The sequence below is a fragment of the Thamnophis elegans genome, chromosome Z, assembly GCF_009769535.1.
Source record: "Thamnophis elegans isolate rThaEle1 chromosome Z, rThaEle1.pri, whole genome shotgun sequence".
Taxonomy (NCBI): domain Eukaryota; kingdom Metazoa; phylum Chordata; class Lepidosauria; order Squamata; family Colubridae; genus Thamnophis; species Thamnophis elegans.
In genome coordinates, this window is record NC_045558.1 from 75,022,513 (window position 1) to 75,038,837 (window position 16,325).

At 37.6% G+C, this 16,325-nt stretch overlaps 1 protein-coding gene across 3 annotated transcripts in view; it reads right to left on the reverse strand.

The window, feature by feature from the left end:
* The window catches only part of EGFR (epidermal growth factor receptor), a 197,037-nt gene that overhangs the window by 16,292 nt on the left and 164,420 nt on the right, over positions 1–16,325 (reverse strand). For all 3 annotated transcript variants that reach the window (XM_032238167.1, XM_032238166.1, XM_032238168.1), the window contains exons 16-23: positions 15,835–15,870; positions 14,592–14,733; positions 14,035–14,157; positions 13,124–13,222; positions 9,874–10,059; positions 7,530–7,685; positions 6,418–6,493; positions 3,599–3,745 (exon numbers count right to left, since the gene is read on the reverse strand). In XM_032238167.1, coding sequence (XP_032094058.1) covers positions 3,599–3,745; positions 6,418–6,493; positions 7,530–7,685; positions 9,874–10,059; positions 13,124–13,222; positions 14,035–14,157; positions 14,592–14,733; positions 15,835–15,870 — 965 coding nt within the window. The remainder of the gene's footprint in view (positions 1–3,598; positions 3,746–6,417; positions 6,494–7,529; positions 7,686–9,873; positions 10,060–13,123; positions 13,223–14,034; positions 14,158–14,591; positions 14,734–15,834; positions 15,871–16,325) is intronic.

Genomic DNA, 16,325 nt, shown 5'->3' on the forward strand with positions numbered 1-16,325 from the left:
TACAAAAAGGTAACCTATAAATGAAGCGTTGTGCTTTGATGTCATCAATGGATTTCAAGCATATCATAAACATTCATAAATCCTATGTACCCATTGGTTTACATATCAGCAACAGAAAGAAATATTTAAATTAGATAAAAAGAGCTATGTGTTTGATTTAGTTAAAATGAATTGGAAATCTTACAGTGTGGTAGTGACAAACTTATTATTGCTATGATTTATAAAATGTTACTGAAATTGAAATTGGAAAGTGAACATGAAAAACATTATATGAATCAATGAGCAAGGAATTTTAGATGTAATGTGATGCTTGAACAATGGGAAAATAGGTGGATAAAAGGTTTAAAATTTACACTAAAATATAATTTAAAAGAAAATTTCTATAAGAGGATATTTTGCCAGTATTTAACAGCTGATAAGTTATCTAGAATATAAAAGTATTTCAAATGAATGTTGGATGTGTAAAAGTAAAGAAGGGACTTTTTATCCTTTATGGTGGCATGTGATAAAGCAAAGAAATTTTAGAGTAAGATTCATATTTTAATACAGAAAATTCTTAAAACAAAGATAAATATGAAACCAGAAACTTTTCTTTTTGGTGAAATGGAAAAAAGATTTGGGTAAAAAATTGGGAAGTTTGATCTTATACATGTTGACAGCAGCAAGACTACTGTATGCACAAAAATGGAAGGACATCTTGATTCCCACTTTAGACAAATAGTTACAGAAGCAGATGGAGTTGGCAGAAATGGCTAAATTGACCATTTTGATTAAAGAAAAGAATATACCATATTTTTCAGAATATAAGACGCACCAAGATTTTGAAGAGGCAAATTAAAAAAAGAGGTTTTGCACTCTACAGACCTCCCCAAAACGGCCCGGTTTTTACAAAAATGGGTCCATTTTTTGTCAAAAAAGGGCATGCAAAGCCTTTAGAAGGCTTATAGAATATTTCTGGGGGCTGGGGCAAAATTGAGCAAAAAATGTTTTTTTGCTCATTTCTGCCCTCCCCAGCCCCTAGGAGCACTCTTCAAGTCTCCTACAGGCTATGCACGACCATTTTGGTGAAGGGGGAGGGGTTTCAGGAGGCAAAAAAGGCTGCATTCAGTGTAAAAGAATTTCAGCCTCTTTTTTGAGGAAAAAAGGTGCATCTTATACTCCGAAAAATACAATAAGTACTTTTGTTGCCACATGGAGACTGCTTCTGGATTGGAGGGAAAAATAAAACTTTTATTTTGCATTTTACTGATTAAATTGATTTGATTTTATAGAAATGGCTAGTTTATATTATTATGGAATAGTAAAATGTTGTGGTTTGATGTTAATTCTTTATGTATTTTACTGCAACAGAGTGAGACGGAAGTCAACACTTTTTTTCCTCCCCCTCTGTTTCCCCCCTCACTTCTTTTTCCCCTTCTTCCCCCACTGTGTCTTCCTATTTGCTTTTTGTATTTTGTATTATTCTAAAATCTAATAAAATGCTTAAACAGCATAAATCCTTTTTACCCAAAAGCTTTAATAGTTTAATATCTGTATTAATATCTTTTTTTAGGCTAAAGTTTTACAAAGAACTAATAATTAATCTTCATTTGAATTTCCAAAATGTATCTGTTGGTTGAGCTTTGAATATATCAACAGACTAAATTGTCCAAAATTCAGAATGAAGTGTTTTTATGCCACCTTGTGGGCTATTTGTAAATATTTTTTATTGTCTAGAAAGAATTATCACAGCTAGTTAGAATCCTACTAAAACACCTTCTTCCTTCCTTGTGTAAATATTATAGCATTAAATTCATATTTAAATGGCAACCTGACATCTCCTATCTATCTATAGACCTATATAAAGGCTGTTCTGGAACAATCACTTCTGAAAATAAATATTTCTGCTTTATAATAATTTAATAAATCAAAATTAAAATGCTAGTATCAAAGTCACCAATTTAAGTCAAAATTTGAAATGATGCCAAAAAAACAAACAAACCCCTCTGTCAAGAAGTCTCTTGAGTTGCAAAACATTTGATAACAATTTGGATATCTAATACATTTGCAAGTAAAAAGAGAGTGGGATTTTTCTTATACCCTTTCAGAAAAATACAACTTTTGCATTTTGCTGCTTGAACATTTCAGTTAGATGAATTGAACATATTTGATTGGTTGTAGCTGATATTGCATATCCACTGATGAATAGCATGAGTGTATTCTTTAGTGTTAAAGGATCTCAAAAGGCTTCCTGATTATTTCCAATTCAAAGTGATTTTCTATATCTATCAAGCCTATCTTTGGTCTCAGTACCTGAAGAACTGCTTTTTCTGTGTCCTTCCAACTGAGATAATAATTTACAGGTCTCTTGGATGCATTCTCTGTTTTTAGAATTCAGTTACTGATTTCTAGAGAAACAAACGTTACAGTGATGTTTACTATTATTTTTCATACTTTGGCTAATCTTGAATTTCCTGCTATAGAAGCGGATTTCTTAGTTCTCTTAATATACCCTGAATATTATTTTTTTAAATTATAGTTATTTTTCCGCTGGATCCTCCAAAACAATTTTATATCATTGTAATTTCTAATTTTGTAGGGCTGAGTAATAACATATGTGAAAGCAATCAATGAACATTGTAGTTTGATAGGGATTTACATTTGGGTCCTCTAGTCCAGTGGTCCCCAACCTTTTTATCGCCGCGGACCAGTCAGCCTTTGATAATTTTACCGTGGCCCGCTGAGCGCGCGCAGGGGTGGGGGGGCGTTGTTCGCGACGACACATTGATTGTTTATATATCAGATTGTTTTGATTAAACAACTTTTATTTTATTGTATTTAAACATGCCTTACAAAATAAAATACAATTACATAAATATAAAGTGCAAGGCTACGCTACTAGCGCTGTCTACGCTAGCCCTACGTAGCTGCGCAGGCGCTCTTAGGTTTTTTTCAGGAATCGGCCAGCGCTGAAGCGCTGAAAAGGAATGAGAAGGGCGGCGCTGGACACAGGGGGGCGGTGGGCCGCTGGTGACGTCAGAGTGCCACCAGCGGTCCAGTAACACCCCTTGTGCCAGTTAGCCCTAATTTGCATACAGAAAGAAACTATGGCCCCCGGCCGCTGCAGCAATCATGGCCCCCGGCCGCTGCAGCGATCATGGCCCCCGGCCGCTGCGCGACCCGGTGCCAGGTACTCCACGGCCCGGCACCGGTCCGCGGACCGGGGGTTGGGGATCACTGCTCTAGTCCTAATCCAAATTTGCATTGCTACACATATATCTTTGCAACTGGATAATCAATTATTTCCCTTTTCAAGCTAATTTTTGGGGAAAAGGTTCTTTAATAATGGAAGTGTTTTATGAATGAATAACCAATGGTACATAAGAAGCATCAGCCTTTAGTTCGATAGCATCAAACATAGAGAATATGGAAGAATATGAGAAAGATTAATCCACCTAAAACTGTACATTACCCTGTACAGAAGCAGAAGACAGGATTATGCCAGAAAGCTTGCAATAAATAAATTGCAGTCAAATGTTAGATGTATTTGGAAAAGAGAATACTCTATTTAAAGCAAACAAGTGAAAATAATTTGGTCTGTTAAATAGGAATGACTTACATTTGACCATGATCATATACACATCAATTGTACATATGGGGGGCTGAGGCAACCGTTCTCCTTTCTCCAAGACAGAGGAAATTTCACTGGCTGGAATACCATCATATGGTTTAGATCCAAATGTCATTAATTCCCAAACAGTGACACCTGAAATGTAGAAAGTTGAAAGGCTCATCCAGTAAACTAGAAAGCATGTAATAACTTGATTATTTGCTCAAGGAACAAGTTTCAGTGAATTGAAGATTGTTAATTGTTAATGATTTCAAACACTAGAGCTCATTACCATTTGTTTGTTTTCCGACAGCATAGAAGAATACTTTTCTTACAAAAAATGAAATTATTTTCTAATGTCACATTTCACAAAAGTAAGACTTTCAACACAATTCAATTTCGTTAAACATCACTTTATATCTGTATCCAATACATTCTTCTTTTTTTGGATAAATTTAGGTAGAATAATTATTGTCTTAGACAAAAATACTTTTTGTCTTAAATTTTCTCAATGATATAAGCTGCTTTTTATGAATTTGGATACGATTACTAGCATTATGATGGGCTGCAAGAAACAACAGTCCTTGATTTTCAATAATCAGAACTTTGGGGGAAAACAGTATTGAAAAGCTTGCTTCACTGAGCAACACAACTTCAGGCTGTCAAGCCTGTATTTATTTGATCATTGAACTTCCCATCTAAGTTTCAAACGATAGGTCTGAAATAGTTCATTGAGCAATATAATTTAGATTGAGAGTTAAATCTGGATCCCAGTACATTTTAATTACTACACACATGTAGTATGATATGAAGAAGCACCCCCTGCAATAATATTTCTTTTGAAAAATAAAGATATGTGGCAGTAGTGGGTTTCAAAAATTTTAGAATCTATTCTGTAGGTGTGGTCAGTTTTATGGGAGTGGCTCAGTGTCATGTGACAGGGTGAGAGTGGCTTGGCAGTCATGTGAATGGGTGGGCGTGACCAAGTTGGAAAATGTGGTGAAACTCACTTAACAATGCTCTTGCTTAGCAACCAAAATTTTGGGCTCAATTGTGATCATAAGCTCTCTTTCAGTTCCATGGGCGGGAGGTGCTGCTGCTGAGGCGGTGCAGCAGCGGGGGAGTCGGGGCACTGCCCACTGAGCAGCACGACCCACAGCCAGCACAGGAGCAGTAGCCACCGCTGCTGTCAGCTGCCCCGTACCACCATAACTTGCTCCCCCTCAGGCCAGCGGCTGGGCACTCAGAGGGGGCGCAGCGGCAGTGAGGGCAGCCAAGCAGGGGAAGCACTTTGGTGGACATTGAGGGAAGGAAGGAATGAACAAGAGCCGAACTGAGGGGGAAAAAAAGCTCTGCTGGGCAGGGAGCGGGGTGGGTCACTCCATGGCAGACTGGTCTTGCTGTCGCAGAGCCTTTCATTATTTTTTTCTCTTCTCCTCACGAGAGTCGTGCCGAGAGTGGTGGCAGCAGGAGCAACAGCCTGGTGCATGCTCCCGATCTGGCCTGCCTGAGGAACAGGAGGGGAGCTCAGCTGTTTGAAAAGCCCCACGTGGAACTCCCCTCTGTTCCTTCTGCTGTTTGAAGAAGTCATGCAGGGCACAGTCCCTTGTCTTTGACAGTCGCCTCATTTCCAATTGGGAGTGGGGAAAAAGAAATCCATCTTTTTCCTTCCTCTCCATGAATCCCCCCCAATTGGAAATGAGGCGGCTGTGAAAGACAAGGGAGTGCATTCCGCATGGCTTCTTTGAACAGCAGAAGAAGGAACAGGAGGGGAGTTTGGCTGTTTGAAAATCCCCACGTGGAACTCCCCTCCTGTTCCTTCTTCTGCTGTTTGAAGAAGCCATGTGAGGTGCGCTCCCTTGTCTTTGACAGCCACTTCGTTTCCAATTGGGGGGCAATCCATGCAGAGGAAGGAAAAATATGGATTTCTCCCCCCCAATTGGAAACGAGGTGGCTGTCAAAGACAAGGAATCATGCCCCTCATGGCTTCTTCAAGCAGGCGAAGAAGGAACAGGAGGCGAGGATTCGTTGGACAAGCCCATGGGTGTGCGCTGCTCTCTCCTCTGACAGCTGCCTCATTTCCAGTGAAGGGGTGGGGAATCCATTTCCTCCCTCTGCATGGATTCCCCACCACCTTCATTGGAAATGAGGCAGCTATCAAAGAGAAGAGGGCAGTGCATGCCATGTGGGCTTGTCGGGGCCTTCCTGACGAATGGGCATGCTAAAGCACACTAAATTTCACCAACTGGTATGTCTGTACCAGTCCATACTGGCTGAAACACAACCCTGATACGTGGGTAGATCCATAGTTTCTTCTTACTACTTTATACTATTTGTGCTTTTGCTTAGAGAGTTATATAACAAAACCATAATTGTTGACTAACTGTTTCATCTTTTCCTGGCATATTTTAGAGTCCCAATGGCTTTTTCTGCTTTGCATGTTATTTACTGCCTACTCCAATTTGTTTGGACAAACACAGTGATACTTTGTTCTTCTTCAGATATCAAGGGAAGTATCCAAAAAAACCCCACATAACTAAATGCTTCTTCATGCAAAAAACCCAAACCAAACCAAACCAAAATCCCCAAACCAAACCACAATCTCCTTCCACACATACTGAACAATAGAAGTTTGACAGAATGATCCAAATTTTGCTTCCATTAAAAAACCATCCGTTATATTAATTTTATGCATCAAGGGCTCTTTTGAGAGTTGCAATTCCATAATATTATCCCTGTGTCTCTACAAGAATAAATATTATAGAGCAAACCTTGCAAATTAGTTCAGTGACCAATTTAGAATCAGCCCAGCATGTTTTTACACTTACCAAAACTCCAAACATCACTCTGATGGGTATAAATGCGATGCAAAATTGACTCCAAAGCCATCCATTTAATTGGAACCTAGGAAGATATCAGAACCATAGTAAGCAAATGAGAATAGTGAAGTTCATTATTTTAAAAAGTATGACAGTGTGTTCATGCTCGCACCTGGTTATATTATACATATCATTGCAGGTAGCCAGCAATTCGTAAGTATGATACATATAACCTAGAACTATTGCTTAGAATATGAAGTTGAAAGAAGCATTGCCAGAAAAATGCTCATATGTATTTTTACTAAATGTAGGGGATGGAATGGGCTTTTTATGTTGTGAATTTTTAATATTGTAAATCATCTGCTGTCACCTACGTGTGAGTTGAATGACAGCCATGAATTATTTATAAATAAATAGTTCTACAATTGAGAATTGTAAAACTTTTTTTGTGGAGATAGTCACAGATGATGGCATATTTCTCAATTTAAAATTCCAGTATGGTTTTTGTCTTTTTCTCAGGAAGACGTAATGTCTTTCTCAGCATTCAACATGTAACTTGCTGTACTCATGTTACATCTCTATTCAGTGTGGTACAATGACTTCTAGTGTGCTTCTGGGTACAATTTTGGAGGTACTGGTTGTCATCTATAAAGCTGTTCATGGCACAGGAATTTGTGGGATGGCCGCCTCGTCCCACTAGATCAAGAAGTCAGTAAAAAAAAATCTTGTGTGACTCAGGAAGCAGGGCTTTTCTGTTGCTGTGTCTGCCTTTGGAACATGACTTTCCCATGGAGATTAGATTGGCCTCAATCTTACTGACTTTTGGAAGGTCCTCAAGACATGGATATTTTCCTGGCTTTGGGATCAACTTGTTAGGGTCCATGTCAATTAGTTGGTTTGGCTCCTTGGCTGTCATCTATATTATAAATTTATTTGAATCTCACCTTTATGTTGTTAGTAGTTTTTATTTGTTGAAAGCTGCCTAGAATCAGACTATATATAAAATTTATTTGTCAATATAGTTTCCACTGTCCAAAGTGACTGAAAACTGAACTTGAGTATTTGAAAACTCAACATTGTATAAATAAAACCAGAAGGAATAAACAAATTGATGCTCTTACTTTGCCTCCTTCAGCATGGTACTCCTTTTCTTCTGCACCAAGTAATTTGGCCAATCCAAAGTCTGTAATCTTCACATGCTGGGGTGTCTTAACAAGGACATTTCGGGCAGCCAAATCACGGTGTACCAAACGACGTTCCTCTAAGTAATTCATTCCCTAAATATGTTAACAGTTAAAGCACCTTATTGTACCACATAACATCTTTAGCCACATTACATAAAATATTAAGTACCGTATTTTCACGACCAAAAGCCGCACCGGATTATAAGCCGCAGTATCAATTAACGTTAATTTTTCAAACTTTTTCCACATATAAAGCGCACCGGGTTATAAGCCGCACGTTTCCCGACGCTTCTGGACATCTGTTGCAGTCGCGAGGAGGAGCGGAGAACAGCGCGAAGGTTCTTGGTGCTCCAGGAAGCCGCGAAAGAGGCTGGGGGAGGTGCACGGCTTGGTTTCTCCTCCCTGGACGTCGCAGCAGCAGCCCCAAACTCACCGATCTCAGTGTTTTTCGCATCGGGGTGTGCTGCAAGAGCATGCCCCGATGCGAAAAACACAGAGTTCGGTGCGCTTGGGGCTGCTGCTGCGATGTCCAGGGAGGAGAAACCAAGCCGTGCGCCTCCCCCAGCTGCTTTCGTGGCTTCCTGGAGCGCCAAGAACCTTCGCGCTGTTCTCCGCTCCTCACGACTGCAATAGATGTCCAGAAGCAGCTTTTGGGGCTAATGGGGATTGGATTTCCAGCTCGATAGCCCCTGCCGCTTCTGGACGTCTATTGCAGTTGTGAGGAGCCGAGGAGAGTGCGGAGAACAGCACAAAGGTTCTTGGCGCTCCAGGAAGCCGCGAAAGAGGCTGGGGGAGGCGCACGGCTTGGTTTCTCCTCCCTGGACGTCGCAGCAGCAGCCCCAAGCGCACCGAACTCTGTGTTTTTCGCATCAGGGCATGCTCTTGCAGCACACCCCGATGCGAAAAACACTGAGATCGGTGAGTTTGGGGCTGCTGCTGCGACGTCCAAGGAGGAGAAACCAAGCCGTGCGCCTCCCCCAGCCTCTTTCGCGGCTTCCTGGAGCGCCAAGAACCTTCGCGCTGTTCTCCGCACTCTCCTCGGCTCCTCAAAACTGCAATAGACGTCCAGAAGCGGCAGGGGCTATCGAGCTGGAAATCCAATCCCCATTAGCCCCAAAAGCCACTTCTGGACATCTATTGCACTCGCGAGGAGCGGAGAACAGCGCGAAGGTTCTTGGCGCTCCAGGAAGCCACGAAAGCAGCTGGGAGATCTTTTTCCACATATAAAGCGCACCGGGTTATAAGCCGCACTGCCGGTTTTGGATCAAATTTTAGGATTTTCAGTGCGGCTTATAGTCGTGAAAATACGGTAAATGAATGTTGTGCTTATTGAGTAGTCACAATAAAGCTGTTGCTTTTTCAGCAGTATTGAAAAATTAGTGAATGTGCAGAGCAAGATTATATTAATATGTATTAATTAAAAACATATTCTGGCACTCCTGGTTGTGATTGTTAAGCAATTTCCTGGGTTGGAAATTGAGCAAAAGAGCTGCTTGTAAAGCTCAGTTCCCCACAGTGTAGAGAAAAAAATTATTCTAGCAAGTTATAGTAATGTATCAGATCTCAGATACATTTCTGCAGCTTGCTGAAGCAAATGCTTGTGAAATTCATTTTCCTTCCATTCGCAGAAAAGGACTGGTCCAACAGACTACAGGAATGGAGCAGGGATATTCCAGGGCTCTAGGAGTCTGCTCCTGCTAGAAGATTTCAGCTTCCTTCTGCATGTTAAGAGAACTTCTCTGATGAGTTTCAGAAACAGAGCTCGGATCTTTGTGATCTGAATTCCATTTCTTCATTCTACCAAAGAAATTCAGCTCCCCTTGGTATGAGACAAGCGGGAATCTTCTCAGCAGGCACAACAGCTTGCAATCTTCTCTGCTGATTTTTCCATTGACTGAAAGAGAAGATTGCAAGTCATGATCAAATGGCTGCTGAGCTTTTTGCAACTGGTTATAAGTGTGAACAGACTGCGAATACCCAAACTGTGATCATTTTATTGCAAAGGGGAAAAGTGTGACATTTTACCATGGCTGGAGATGCTTTATGGGCCATAAAACACAGTTTCTGAATCTGTTGTAATTTTCAATGGATATTAAATAATTGATTGTTAGTCGACATTTTAAAACACATCCAAGATTACAAGGGAACTTTTAATATAGCATGTGGAAACTAAAAACCAAGAAATGCTGTAGGCATTAGCTGTATCAGAGCGACAAATCTAAATTTAGGTCAATGTTCTAAACATTTTTGGACAACTAGATGGAGTTTGTTGTTAATATACCTTTGCAATCTGCACACACCAGTTGAGAAGGTACTGGGATCCAATGTTATCTTTGTGTTCTCTAACGTAGTCAAGAAGGCAGCCATAGGGCATAAGCTGGGTGATGAGTTGGACAGTTGATGTGAGGCAAATTCCCAGCAAACGGCACACATGGGGATTGTCAACACTTGCCATCACATATGCTTCCTAATCAAAAGAGACGGGGGGAATAAAAATTACCTACTCTGTAAGAAATTACAATTTTAGTATAAACTATCTTGTCTCAGAAGGTAAGATCTGCCTCCTCCCTTTCAGATTTCAGGAAAAGCCTTAAAACCTGGCTATTCTGTTTGGCATGGTGTCCTGAAGGAAAAACTGCTGGATGGAGGTCCTTGGTGCACTAACAGAGAAGGCACCCCACTTTTCCTCCTAAGATACTTATTTATGATAATTGAGTGTTGGTTTTATGTTGATGCAAGTCATTCAGAGTCACCTGAACTATGAGATGGGCAGCAAAAAAAATTGAGAAATAAAATTTATTTATTTATTTATAAATTACTACAATTAATTAATTAATTGACAGAATTAATCTGAATCATGCTAAATTCTATGTCGAATGAGAATTACTCTGAAGGCTAGAATTGACACCTGTTACATTTTAACATAGAAAATTATATTTTAATTTTTTGTCTCATTTAAAAAGATGATTGCATCAGTATAGAAGTCTGGTAGATAGAAGTCAGTATTTTTTTTCTCTTTATTAATGCACATGATCTAAATAGGCACAGGATATCCACATATCCAAACAACAACTTCCAACTATGTATAATTCTAAGATGCAAATACCATCTCAGGCTAAATAAAGTAGCTTAATTGTAATAAGGTTCAATAAAAATAAAACAAAAAATGATTATCTGTTACAACAATTTAATCAATTTATTTAAATAATAATGTAATTTTTAAAATTAATGGCTCAAACACATATATTGATGCTTTTCTATCCATTCACTACAGCAATCTGCTAGGATTCCTGAGAATTAATAAACAAATATACACCTCTTAAAACATAACAAAGTAATTTGCCACTACATTTTTCAAACCTGTAAATTGGATTATAAAGATCTTAATAGGCATTGTAGAAATAAAAAAAAAGGAGAATGGAAAGGAAAACAGAAAATACATATGAAATCAACCAAAACGGTCATAGATGAGCAAAGAGAAAATATATGTTCATATTTACTGTAAGGAAATTTTACATTATGGCAATTGTCATTATCTAATGAAGACCATGTTAAGAGAAACCATAACAAAAATTAGTCCCAATAAATCAAATTTCACCTCTTTTCAAAAGTATCACTGCAAAGGTCACTGGCTTTAAATTCGATAAAAAGGGAAGAAGCTTGTTTGTTCAGTTACACCTGCTTCCTTGAGGCCAACTACCTAAACTAAGGACACCTCAATTTTTTTCTTTTGATTTCATCAGCTCAGAAAATTTCATTTCTCAGAAAACCCATTCAAATAATATCTTAGTCATAATATATTGAATCACTCATTATCATGTAATTGTGCTTTTCTGTCATCAGTCTCAGTCATCCAGCAAAGAAAGATTTCTCACCATTTGTCTCGCCAAAAGTATATTTTACTGAAGCTTAAATGGTTACAGAAGTAGAGTAAACTGAATCTAAGGTTTTCCCATGGAAACAACAGATGTAAAGTTCCCTCATTACATTTTCTCTGCAATTATAGAAAACTTTCTGATTTGGAGAATGATGGATCTGCATAGGTCTATATATTACATCTGATCCACAAAACCACAAGAATCCATTTTCAGCAATGGCTCCTTAGCAACCATTGCATGTACCACAAATGTCTCTGTAGCATGAGGCTGCTAAATCAGAATATGGCCCAAATCAAAGAAAGAAGGCAAAATGCTTCATTTCTCAAATAGCATTTAGTTCATATAGGAAAGAGTGGGCAATTTCAATGAGAGGATCCAGAATATTTAAAAAGTGGAAGGTATTATATGTCTGGATCATACATAGTGTATACTATAAATGTTTCTACAAAGATCTTTTAAACAGTTCTTTCTTAGTCTGCATATTTTTAATTCCACTGTAATAAATGTAGTATCATAAACACATGCTTCTTTGCTTCTTCTTTTATAGACTCTTATTTCATTAATTATTTTATAATGGTTTTTTAACCTATTTCTATGAATTGACTAAAAGTTCCAAAACTTATAAACATTAACTTGAATTCTGCCAAACTAGGAATTTGTTCTCCATGGACTGTGCCACTTATCAGCCATCAGAATGTGGAACTGTTTCAGTATTTGACAGTGCCTATTAAATTTGATAGTATAAAAACAAACAGCTATCAACTTCATTCAAGAAAGAATGGTGAAGCCATTGTGTCACCATACACTTTTAAAATGTTTTTTTAAAAAATAGACTGAAGTTTTTGTTGTTAAACTGTTCTCTTACTTTCTGAAAAGGGACATTTGTCTACATATGTGGTATGTTCATATTAGTAACATTTTATGATTATGTAGATAAAATAAAGGAAGTACAGCATTTCTTATGCACCACAAAGTAATTACTTGAAACAAACTAATCTTTTCTAAGCCCACCTAAATGTGCTTTTTTTGGTAAATTTAAATTCATCTACATAAAATTTGTTAAAAATTTACCGAGTGGAACACTAAATACATTAAATATAGTAGTCCTCAACTTAGAGCAGCTACTGAACAACTATTTGAAGTTATAACAGACTATCCTCCCAAATCTACTTATTGCCATTCAAAGTTACAATAGCTACAGTGGGTCACTTTTGGGCATTTAACAACAGGCATATTTTTATAGCCATTTGCAGTATCCCATGGTCTTATGAGCACAATTACAATATTTTTTTTTTAGTGTTTACTTCTGTTTCCATTAAAAAAAATATCCTTTGGGGAAAATTAATTCATTTAATTACTATCCTGTTTGCAAATGGCTGATGCAAAAAATATGTCAAAAATTAGTTCTAGTCATATCACATATGACTTATGACTGTAACTTCACACTCAATTATGGGCATATATTAAGGACTTCCTATAGTCATTTGAAGAAGTCCAAACATAGTCTTTCTGCCTAGCCCCATTGAGGATAAAAATCAGTTGCAAGAAATTCTACAATGACATAAATACTGTCAACACTGTCTTAATATTTATCTACATACTATAAAGTCTCTACAGCTGATATTTTAAATCTTCAAAAAACATAAAGCTCACATCAAGAATTTCTTTGTTAGCTTTTGGTGATGTAGCTTCTCTTAATTCCTTAATGGCTACAGGAATTTTAACTTTTTCTCCTTCTGGAATCCAGAGACCCTATTTAAAAAAATCAAAATGAGTAAATTTAACATAAATTAAGACAATTAGCAAGTAAAACAGATTATGAACAAACTTTAATACATCCATATAAATTACATATATATAAATGGTATTTGAGCAAGATAGTAAATATAAATGTACATATATTTGAAAATGTGTGATAATTTGGGTATGCAACATCATGATTTTATGTAAATTTACTATGGATTATCAATAGGACTTAATTCCAAAGAAGTTTATACAGAACTGATTTTTCACTTATATAAAGACGCAAATACCATATTTTTCAGTCGATAAGACACACTCCCCACCCAAAAGTGGGTGGAAATGTCTGTGCATTTTATAGAATGAATGTTGCCGAAGCCCTGTGCACCCTTGGGCCCCCACCCTTTGGCCTCTGCCTCGCAGCAATTTGCCTCCTTGCAGCAAACAGCAAACAGCCTGGTGAGCTTCAGCACAATCTGATTTAGCATGAGCAGGTGATTGGCAGCTGGATCGGCCTCCCAGAATACTGTCAATCAGCTGTTTCAGGCTGTGGGAATTGCTGCCAGCCAACGTCACCTATTGCTGCCTCCGTGTGCCCCATTTTCAGCCTTCGCATGTCCCGTTTTGGGCCTCCATGTGTCCTATCGAACGGTGGTGGCGATCCATGCTGCCTAGAATGGGCCAAAATGGGATGCACGGAGGCCAAAAATGGGACACATTTTTTGTTGTTTTCCTCCCCAAAAGCTAGGTGTGTCTTATAGTCTGGAGCATCTTATAGTGCAAAATATATGGTACATATATATTTAGAAAAGATGATAGTTTACCTGATAGACAGTACCAAAAGCTCCAGAGCCAAGGACTTTTACTTTTTTAAATTCTGTTTCTTTTAAGATTCTTAGAAGTGCTTGATTTGGTGCTTCCCCACTTGGTGTCAAAGGTTCAACAAGCTATTGAATCAAAAAGGGCATAGCTTAAGAAGAGTCAATTTCTTTCCAACCATAATAGTCTACAAGGAAGGGTGGTTTTTGAAAAATGTAAAACAAATGATTCAAACCTATTTGTGCTATATTATTATAAATCCATAACAAATTATTTAGCAAATCACTGCTGAGAAACAAATGATCAGCTTCCTCATCATTAGAAATATCCTCATGAACATTTATATTATAATAGCTCTAATACTATTAGAAACATACAAATATTTAGAAATACTATATTCTTTTACAAGAGCTAAAAGAATGCGGTTTCATCCCATACAGAAAGCTCATGATTCCTATTGAAACAAATATGGAATAACAGACAACTTAGAAAGTCTCTGAGATGCTAATGTATTATGAATCCATACTAGTTAGTTCTCTTCTGAATCATTAGTTATATTTACCTCTCTTTCTTGCAGCAGTCTGCGCAAAGTACGTTTTCTAACAATCCGACGTCTACGCACAAAAAGACCAACACCCAGGGTTATAACAACTAAGCAAAGAATGCTCCCAACAACTCCGGCTGCAATGGATGGGATTTTAGATCTACAAAATAGAAACAGTTATTATTGCTTCTATGTTATTGATAAATCTAGTTCATCATATGTGAGCATTTAGAGCATTTTTTAAAAAGGAAAGGGAATAAAATATAACTTGCTATAACAAAACATTCAGGCAGTGGTTTTGCCCAATGCAGTCTGAAGCAGTGAAGTTTAATGGACTGTGAGAATAACCTTGAGGAATAGGAAGAAGGCTTGTAGTCTAGACAAAAGTCTGATAAGAGAAATCTGAGTCAAAGCAGGAATGGGAGGAGAAAGCACTTCAGAATTGACCCTCCTTAGCTTTCTGGAAGATAATGGTACAGAGAAGAGGAAGTACTCTCAGATTTGCAAGATTTTGTTGTTGTAACCATAAACAATAAAGATAGTAATAATATTCTTGTTTTTAGTTTCCTGGTCTAGACTACTGAATGAAGAACATGTATGATTTGTGAAGTTCGATGTCATTTCTGTAAAATTATGACCATCAACTATAATTGGATATGCATCCTCATAATATTTGCCAAACATAAAAATAAAGTTATATCATCTGTATCTATCAATACAGTTATTAAGATAGGTAATACCCTATAAATATAACTATAGATATTTATATTTCTATGAAGAGAAAAAAAAATATGCTCACTTAATGTACTATTGTGGAATTTTCTATAATTAGAAAATTAGATATAATTAGAAAATTAGATTTTAGGAAAATGAATGTTGTACAAAATAAAGATATGATTATGTGCTTCTTAACCTAAGAAGCAACTCTAGCATGGTGGAAAGTTTCTATCCATTAACTGATTTTTAAAAATATGATTGGATTAATGACCTCTTTCCTATTGGCTAATATTTACATGCTACGATTGGAGTACAGTGAATGCATTACCTTTTCATTATTGACCATTGATATTAAAAACTGTGTAAACTGCTATAAACTAATAGTGGATCTGGGTATCCTTTCTAAAGCTACAACTAAAGAGACATTTTTTGTGTATAAAAATCCATTTTATTAAAATCTGCTTTGTTTTACCACAATATTCTTGGCTTAATTGGATGCAGCTATAAATGGACATCTGACTTTACATTAGTTATCAATAATTACCCATTAGGGCAGCCTTCGGGTCCAGGTCCTTTGCATCTATAAAAGCAAGGAAAATAAAAATGTTCAGAATTAAAAAGAGACTAGAATATTTTAATTTAACATTTAACTGTTCGTCCTGTGAACATTGTTGTGTCCTCCTGATTTAGCCGGCAGCCAAGCCACGCCTTGCTGGAAGCTGATTGGTCCTGGCGCGGTTGCCGGCCAGCGGGAGAATTACGGTCTTCCCATTGGCCGCCCGCCTGACAGCTATTCGTATAAATAACTGTCAGGCGGCGCTGTCCAGCGCGTGTCTTCTTAACTGACTGTTCGTGTCACTTCTGTTAATAAAGAGTTCAGCTATTTACCTCAGCGCCTCCTCGTATCTAAAAAACATCAGTAATTTTTTTATAAGACCAAGAACTTACTTCTAAGTACTTAGAAAAGTTATCAAGAATCTTGTACCAAATGTTTTTAATCACGGCAGGTTCTGCTTAAGCCAAATCTTTGAATTT